The sequence below is a fragment of the Oculina patagonica genome, chromosome 8, assembly GCF_052425735.1.
Source record: "Oculina patagonica isolate OP01 chromosome 8, crgOcupat, whole genome shotgun sequence".
Lineage (NCBI taxonomy): Eukaryota > Metazoa > Cnidaria > Anthozoa > Scleractinia > Oculinidae > Oculina > Oculina patagonica.
In genome coordinates this window covers 7,870,396-7,880,051 of record NC_135765.1, presented here as the reverse complement: position 1 = coordinate 7,880,051, position 9,656 = coordinate 7,870,396, and the positions used below count along the sequence as shown (strand labels likewise).

Genomic DNA, 9,656 nt, shown 5'->3' with positions numbered 1-9,656 from the left:
TCTGCATTTCATTTTGAAAAACAAATAAATAGCAGCTCAGTAATACTAATATTAATTAAAATATATGATCCGCAGAAAAATGTTTGCTTATGAATACAAGTTGAACTTCACAATTCACAGGACTTGACAGGAATAACTTCGGGGTACCAAACAAGAGATCTGATAACAAAATCAAGGGATGTTCTTTTCTGAGTTTTCTGAGGGTGTGTGAGCGGTGCATTCAAATAAAAGGAAGTATATTAACGACCTCAGGATTAATAACACAATGGAATCAGTTATTGATAAGCTTGCATGCTGCAAAGCAGATGTTTTTTTAATTGCATAGACTGACATTTCTGGCAAACGAAAATTTTATTTTTGTCTTTCGATCGTAACAAACCGGGGGCTTGCGTTAAAATTTGAACTCAGCAGATCTTGCTACGAAGTTGCCAGTTGATTAGTTTGAAAAAAAAGTTGCTTGAAGACGCAAATACTAAGTAGCGATTACAGTTCATCTGAAAGGTTTTTTAGGGCAGCGTACAGACTTTCAAAAGCAAATACGCTATAAAAAATAAGGTAAACTACTGAGCAAAGAGAAGACAAAAGATGGCTCAAAGTCTTGACGATAGAAACACAGCAACCGTGGTTTCAGAAACTGCCCTATTTTCCCTGCTGATGATTTTTTCGCTGGTTGGAAATATCTTGGTCTGCTTTGCTGTGTACAGAAATCCACGACTACGCCAGCCAAGCAACTACTACATCATCTCCTTGGCTATGAGCGACATTTCACAAGCTCTTTGTGCACCACTATCGATTGTGATGCTTGCCATTGGTTATTGGCCATTTGGGACTTCTGGATGCTATTTCATGGCCATATCCATGTATTCCCTGACGATAACCTCTGTATATACTCTGGTACTAATGGCATTGAACAGGTATTATAAAATAGTAAAACCAGCCAAGTACCAAACCACATTTAAAAAGAGATTTATTATTCTAACGGCATCACTCGTATGGGTTTTTGCCATTCTCTACAACCTGTTCACAGCATTTGTTCTCGGTTCCAACGCAAAATTGAACCCAGGTTTCGGCATTTGCGTCATAGACTTTCGTAGTCAAATTGCCCTCCCTGTTGGAATTCTTGTCATGTACTTGCCGTATTTTATTATCATTTTCTGTTACTGGAAAATTCACAGATTTGTCAAGATGCACAATGCGAATGTTTCATGGCAGAGTTCCAATGTAGAAGATGTTAAGATTAGCAAAACTCTTTTCATCACCGTTGTACGTTTTGTCAGTCTTTGGATGCCGGCTCATAGCATTTTTATGGCGTCCCATGTATGGCCGTCTCTTCCACGCGAGGTTAAAATGTTAGCAACATTCCTAGTTTTCTTGTCGAGTTGTGTAAATCCTTTTATTTATGCTTTCATGAATCGTGTATTCAGAAACGAGTTCAAGAAATGTTTAATGTTAAAAAAGATACACTCGATAGGCACAGAATCCAGTTAAATTCATTTTGCTTATCTATCTAATTAGGGCGCGTTCGTTTGGAATATTCTGGAATAAGAATATATGTGACCCTCCACGGGAAAACAGGGAATAAGGTGAAGGCACGGCTATTATGCTCCTGGGAGCAGAATAGCCAGAATGGAAATCCAAGTATTCCGGAATGAGAAGAGCAGCCAAACAAACGCTAACTTGCATTATTCCAGTTATTCTTATTCCGGATTGATCCCAAACGAACGCGCCCTAAATCCAACGCTTCTGCCTTTTCCGTGTAAAAACAATCATGAACTGCGTTGTTGATGTTGTTATTTTAATTGCCATTACGAGGCGTACCTTATATAATAACGGGGTACCTAGTATAATAGCGCTAAAGAAGGAAGAAGAAGAAATATTACTCATAACACTTAATCAAGAAATGAATTTTAATATGAGTTATAGCTGAAAATGTACATACCGTATTTACTCGAGTAAGCGCCGCGGCGCTTATTAAATTTTTCGCGCCACAAGTGCGGCGCTTATTTGAGGGTGGCGCTTACAACACAAACAATCTAATCTAGACGAAACTTCCACAATAACTAAAAGAAGGGACTTTTCATTGTCAGTATTCGTCTCTTACGGAAGAGAGTAAGTTGTTGCGCTTGATATTGCAACGTTAACAGAACTACGAATTGTAAGAATTTTGGATAGAAAAAATAATGGGTGAGTGATTAAATATAATAACTTTGAACTGCGAAAAATCGCTTTTGACGAAAAGGAATTTCCAAGGCTGTTTTAGAGTTGCTTTGTAGTGCTATTTTTAGTTATATGTAATTCTTCGAATAAGGACCGCAGCGGGACTGCGGCGCTTATTCGGGGGCGGCGCTTATTAACTTTTTAATCCCAAATGCGGCGCTTATTCGAGTAAATACGGTATTGTAATTATTTCAAGACAATGTTAATAATACAAATAATTTTTTAGTTGCATCAGGCAAACTAATTCTTTAAAGACTGGCAAATAATGGCAATATAGTATGATTGTGCCATTTATTTATTACTAGTACCATATCTTGTATTAAAATAACGGTGACTATGAATAGTTAGATTACTTACAGTTTTGTACTACCAGAGTAAAACGTTTGTTCAGTAATCTACATATCTTAATTTTAGAGCTTGTGTCAGTAAAGGAAAAAATCGTTCACTGTATAAAGTGCCAAAGATATAAATTAACTTCGAGACCGAAAAAAAAATTAAAAAAGCGAAAAGTTTGGATCTCAAGATTGATGCTAAGAGCAACAAATAAAATATACATATAGCCTATGTAGGAAAAAAAGACTTTGTTTCTTCTACTGATTTTAGATTTCAATGACAATTCGTCTTTACCACAAAACAGTGACGGATCTAGGGGTGGGGCCCGGGCGCACCTTATTTTTTAGGCCAAATAGAGGCCCTTAGGGCTCCAAAAAATAATTTTTGAGAGTGGGCCCCCCTCTTATAACCCTGCTCTCTCATCCCCCCTCCTGGATGATCGGGGCTCTCACTTAACTGAAGGTTTGGATCCGCCACTGCACAAACATTAATGTTTGCAATGTGAAAATAAAATATAATGGCGCCGAAATTGAGGTAAAGCATTTGATGCCCTTAAGATTTGGCAACTGTTAAAGAAACTTTTAATAGAGTTTAGGAACATGTAAAGGAAGTTAAAATGAAAGTTTAATGTGCAACTATTTAAACGAAAACAAGCCAAGGAAAAAATCTCTTTTCCCTTTGAATTAAGCAACAGTTGCTACGCTTTACAATAAAAATTATCAGTTACAGTTTTGCTTCTGTTTTCGCGATTTAATTTGCAAGATAAAGATCTATTCCACTAGTTAATGGTTATCGACCAATAATTAATCTCTTCTTATATTGAGAGGCCTGAAGGCGTAAGATTGGGAACTGGGATTTGGGCGCGGGAATGGGATTAAGAAAAATTTCGGAGAAAATAAGCTGGGAAATGCCACCCTCCCCTCCCTTCAGGACCCTCTGTATAAATAAGAATACATTAAAATGTCAAGCAGATCTAGAAAGGTGACGAGAAAAAAAGTAATAATCTACTTAGAGATACCTGCCTCATCCCTCGTCCACAGGCTTTTCAAAGTAAAGTTAAATCACGCTGGACTAAACTGTGGCTCAGAAATTAATCGGGCCATCGTGAGTTGAGGAAAAGTACCAAGCCAATTTGTTCTTACCATTTGGGTTAATTCTTGTATATTATTTTCCTTCAGGCGGGCGACTTGGGTCAAGGGATGCTGTTTCTTTGCATCATAAAATTCTAGGAAGAAATACGCTTACATTGCCAGTTAGCCTTTTTGCACAATTAGCCTTTCAGTGGATTGATCTGCGAGACAAAACAATACTGCCTTTGATTTTGTCTAACTTGTATTTTATTATTTTTTTTTACTTGAAAAAGCTTTTAACCGCGAAAAACAAAACAATGTAGCCTTTTTAATATCCCCTACATACTGTATGTTGTGATTTGAATACGGCCGACATCCTGTAGTTAAGTGCTTTTAATAATAAAATTTACATCACAAAAATAAGGTGTCTTTAGCTTAACCTAGCGCAAAACAAAACATTTGTAAGCGACAAAAAGCCAATATTTAAATTACATTTTATGGACCATGAAAATGTAACTATGCCTGCATTAATTTGGCTCCCGTTATTCAAACTACTGCAAAGTACAGTATGAATCTGTGAATTTGGCAGAAATTACTTGAAAGATCTCGGCGAGGAAATTTGTCTTTTCTCGCAAAGATAAAATCTCATCTGTCCTTATTAATTCAAAGCGGTTCCCCTTAAGGCATCTAGTTTAATTTTAAAATAATTTAGGAATATTGTTTCCCAAACATTTAGCACGCGTTTAGTATGAACGCCGATTTTCCATAAAAACAAAGCCAGATTATTTTTTTTGTGTGCGAATAAATTACACCAGAACATGCGAACAACTTCGAAGCCCTTATTTAACCGCTTTTAACCAAGTGCGATGTACATATACATAAAAGAACATCGATTTAAGGGAGCCCAGCTTTGTCAGTATATCTGAACCACATAGGGTGGACATAATTTAAAAATAAAAATAATAAAGAAAACAATAAAATTGATTTGACTCGCGTTTAACGCAGACCGCCGTCTTCTTTCTGAAATTCATTAATTTCAAGACTAGCTTATTTTATAAACATTTTAAATTTTCTGAATTTTTGGTATAAGATACATTGATTAAAGTAAGCTTTCTGTAATAAACAAAACATGTCGAATATCATTTTATTTCAAAACTTCTCAGCAGGGTTGTATGTACGTGCGCGGTGTACTTTCAAATTGGAGCATGATGGCCGTACTGATATGGATATTTGCTACAATGAAGTGAAATTAGCATTTTGTTATTCTAGGGTTTAGATCTGTCAAGTCTGTAAAACGTGCTTTTCATGCATAAATAAACTTTTTTTATACTCAAATTTACAGAGAAGCTTAAAGTGAAGCTTCCCTTTTAAATGACGAAATACATAGTCAAACGGTATACAACAAATTTTGTTTTACTTGTGTCGTTGGATTGGCAAAAAAAATCATGTTTAAGTCTTCGGTATAGTCCAATCTACTAACTTTAGATGGCTCATGTTTAAATTCAGTAAAATTGCGTTTCTCTGAAACACGATCCCGCCATAATGCAAGAGCAGGTGCGACGATGTATCAGATTATATCCAGTACGTTATTTGCAGTGTCCATTGCTCTGTTTGTCAGTTAATGAAAGCACGAAATACAACTTTCGATCGAATTTCGCAGATTGTATCAACTGAGTTACAAAAGTGACAATGACGTTTGTAAAACTCCGTCCCTTGGTATTACACGGCATCCCACTCTTCTGCTTCTCGTTGTACAATACTGGCACTTGCTGAAGAAGACTTCTGCGGCTCCACGCCGAGCCTTTTCTTACAAATATATAACAAAATGGCAGCCAGGAGAAAAACAATGAGTCCGATGAGCCCCAAGATGGCAGGTACATTCATTGTCCTCTTTTGCAACCTATTGTGACGCCGAACATGCAAACTCGTCTTTGTCCTCGAGAAGTCCCCCTCTGTTGCTTTACTGAGTCGTGACTTCCAAAACTATTGTAAAGCGTCGTCGATCATAATTTAACCAAACTGTTCTCGCTCATGGTGAAGTGAATAAATGCGGTTAAATCATCAAGAACTTGGCAAACCTTCAAGGCGGCAGACAATATTACAAAACCAGATTCTTTGATGAAAATGCTTCAAACGTTTGGTTAATTTTTCTTTTCTTCCAAAGGGAGAGCAGTGTGTGCTGTTTGCGACGCAACGAAATTAAATCTTACCAGCGTCGTTGACACTGTCGCTCCAAAATGCAAATATCTACAACAGCGGAAAGTTGTATGCCTTGGTGATTATTAAAATTACCTATGTGACAATCAGTGTATTCTCGTAATAAACATATTGATGACAGCTTTCAGTGTCAGATGGCACGTTTTCTACTATCGCCAGTTTTTTCTTCTTCTTTTTTCAATATTTTTAATTACAGCTTATCACTCAAGTCACTTTGAAATGTTTTCTTCTTTGACATGTTAAAAGGGGTTAAAATATGGCATGGACATGTTGTTAAAGTACCCAATAATTGTGCTATGTAATTCTTAATTTTCTTTCGCGATCCTTAATTGTTACGTGGAGGAAATGTCTTATTTAGGTGACTTTATTTGAAATTTCCTTTTTTACAAATGAAAACTTACAACTTAGTCTTTATAAATAATTACAACAGCAACAACAACAACAAAAACAATAATAATAATAATAATAATAATAATAATAATAATAATAATAAATCAAACTAAACTGAACCCATCGATCACAGTTAAAGAAAAATAGTTTTTATCAATCCATGCAAAATGTTTTGATACATGTTTTTGTTCGCTTTTTAAGGCATGTTATCAAATAACTTTTCAAAAAACATATTCAAATTGGTTGACAGGTAGGTTTAAACGAACATGAAACATGCTCTCATGTACCGCAAATTTTATATCTGAGACACGGAACAAAGTAGCAGTTTCCACCTTTATTGTATGCCTTAGAATCGCTGTAACACGTCTTTAAGCCTGGTTCTCATATGATCGCCCCGATCGTTTAAAGGCTGGTTCTCATATGATCGCCCCGATCGTTTCTATCGCCTTTGTCGCTTCAAAAACTTTGCTTGCGATCGGGGCGATCATATGAGAACCCCCTGATCGCTTCAAATCGCTTCGATCGCCTACGTTCGTCTCAGTATTTGCAAACGATCGATGCGATAGAAACGATCGGGGCGATCATATCAGAACCAGCCTGTATATCGCATCGATCGTTTGCAAATATTGAGACGATGGTAGGCGATCGAAGCGATTGGAAGCGATCGGAGGTTCTCATATGATCGTCCCGATCGCCTGGTATAAGCGAAGACCTACTTGGAGATTGTCAAAAGCTCTGGTTTAGGTGGACCAGAAAGACGCCATGCGAGCACCTAGTCAGTTTTAAACAGTTATAGTAGATCGTGAAAAAACAAAACAAATTAACAGACTGGGTATTAACAAAACTATTAACACTGAAAAAGACCGAGGAACTACGAAATATCACTGAAGCGAAAAAAAAAGAGGAAAAAACGTAAAGGTTATACAATTATACGCGGACAGGTTGTTACATAAGCACTTGGGTGATAATAGGTTAGAACTCTTTTTAACCGAAGAATTTAAGGTATCGCAGAAGGAAAATTGGCGTTTGTGTTCCAAGTTAAATTGTATGCAAACCATCAATGATAACCCCCAAAAAAGTATATATCTCCTGAAAGCTTATTGAATTAAGATTGTAATTTTGGATCTTGTTTTCATTATATAGACCATAAAAAGCAACGTCAACATTTTGTATGCAATTTTGATGTTGCGCAACATTAGGTTTATTAATGACTAAACTTTTATGTGGAATTTGATCTACATATACTGGTCTAAAAACGGTGTCTCGGGTTTTTCTTTTCTTGCTCCATTATTTTTTTTGTGAATATTTAAACTTGAAGAGGCCATAAAATGCCATTTTTAAGTTTAAAAATTTAACGAAGCAAGAAAAGAAAAATCTGAGACACCGTTTTTTTAGACCATTACATGTAGATCAAATTCCAGGCGCTCACGTAAATGCGTGCTCAAATAAACCTAATGTTGAACAACATCATAATTGCAAACAAAATGCTGACGTTGCTTATTATGGTCTATATGATCAAACCAAAATCCAGAATTACAATCTTTATTCAATAATTTTTAAGAAAATATATACTTTATTGGGGTTACCATCGATGGCTCGCACACAATTACACTTGTAACGCAAATCCTATTTTTCTTCCGTGATACCTTAAAAGCGAATTTTGAGACTTAAAATGCGCCAAAATGATTCACTTGATTTGAAATCAAATTTTTAGACACTAAGGTTGAAAGCTTGTTCTTTAAAACTAGTCTTTTATTTTCACAAACATACATCTAGGCGACTTTTTTTTGCCACTCACTTTTCTCAAGTTTCATCTGCATCAATAAAATTTCAATGACGTGTAGTTCGAAAAGATGACTTTGGAATAAAATATAAGTTTTCGTTTTTGTGTAATGGGTCTTCTCTAGCGTAGTGACTTAAATGCATCATTTTAGAGTAAATAATTTCTATCAGTCTTTTGGCAAGAAACAGATAGACGGATCCAAGAGTGTTGCCATGGTAACATCATAATATAAGCCATCGTGTGTCTTGTGTGATGTACATTTCTGGTGCCAAGTTTGAGGAACAACGCTCTCATATTTCTAGAGAAACTCTCGATCCAGTGTTTTATCTTTTCCGGAAACGATTTGTGACGTCATCACTTTCCTCATTTGCATAATACAAAAACGTTAATATCTCCAAAAATAAAAAAGATATTTTAAAACGGAAAATGCCATTCTTCTTTATTTTGAAAAGCCTTTAAAATAAGCAGCAATTATTTTTTACTTTGTATGAACTTTAATTTGGCAAACATTAAAACTCGATGACAGTTAAGCTGGCACTTAATAAGTAAAATTGTTCACTTTATCCAAAATAAAAGGAACTTCGAATTTTTCCGGATTTCCTGTCGTGCATGGGATGAAAATCCTATTTACCTGTCGCCACGGACAAAAACAAAAACAGTTTTGTAATTGAAGTAATTTGTATTTTGTAATTGCTCTGCTTCAAATCAAAAGTTGACCAAATTATACACGGAAATTATAAAACATAAAATGTTCTTTGGTCTTAAATTGGTTCACACATCTTTACTTGCATGACACTTGTGCATTTCCAGACTAGAGGAAAGTTGAAAAGATCAAAATTGAACAAGTAATCAGTAACGAGTTTTGAATCGATTCGCCGTTTGAACATTGAAATATTCATTTAAGAATGGAATATGGAAGCAAAGAATGAAATCAAATTTTCAATAATGGAATCATTAATCCACAGGAAGGCTTGAGGTGTTTTGACTGTAAACGCGTAATAAACAACTAAAAATAAAGTTGAACAAGAAGGGATGTTACTTGTTTTATATCTTACTGTAAAAAATGTAATTGCATCTACCTAGATCATCTGAAATAACTAGTATTGCTATCGATATTGCTAGGGGTATTACATAAAGGGTGTTGCTTTTCGCGCTCTATCGCCAATTGCAATTTGATAGTTCTAATCAGTAGATAAAACCTTGTCACAATATAACAGTACAACAGAATATGTATACAGTATATGCCATTGGTGTAGAAAATAAAAATAACTTGCTCACGTCCTCTAGTATGTCTATTATGTGGTAACTCCAAATCTAGCTATTGCTGAGTAAAGATAGCTAAGCCAAATGGTTTGATCTTTAAGGCTGCGGAATTCGGCCAATGTTTTTTTTTTTTTTCAAAACTGTCGATGCCTCTTACACGATTCTTATCGGAAACTGGAACACGCGTTTTACATCGTTCAATTGGCCTCTCTTCACCCATGTCCGACATCGGGTCAGTCTAGTTGTCATCTGACCAGTCGGAGACCCGGTTATTAAACCATTAATAAATAGCCCCATCAATGAACGACTAAGGTTTATCGACACCGGAATTGTTTTCAGACGGAAGCCATTCCTGTCTCTTACAGAATCCAATATAATGAAAA

The 9,656-nt window shown here is 35.8% G+C and overlaps 1 protein-coding gene across 1 annotated transcript; it reads left to right on the top strand.

Annotated features, from left to right (window-relative positions):
* The first annotated feature begins 585 nt into the window (after window positions 1-585).
* Window positions 586-1,742, top strand: LOC144662006 (somatostatin receptor type 5-like). The gene has a single exon (XM_078522737.1). The coding sequence runs from the start codon at window positions 586-588 to the stop codon at window positions 1,486-1,488; it is 903 nt and encodes a 300-aa protein (XP_078378863.1). The 3' UTR covers window positions 1,489-1,742.
* Window positions 1,743-9,656: the final 7,914 nt, after the last annotated feature.

Bases quoted from the DNA above. Each gene is read 5' to 3' on its own strand.
- LOC144662006 (XM_078522737.1), top strand. From the start codon at position 586: ATGGCTCAAAGTCTTGACGATAGAAACACAGCAACCGTGGTTTCAGAA.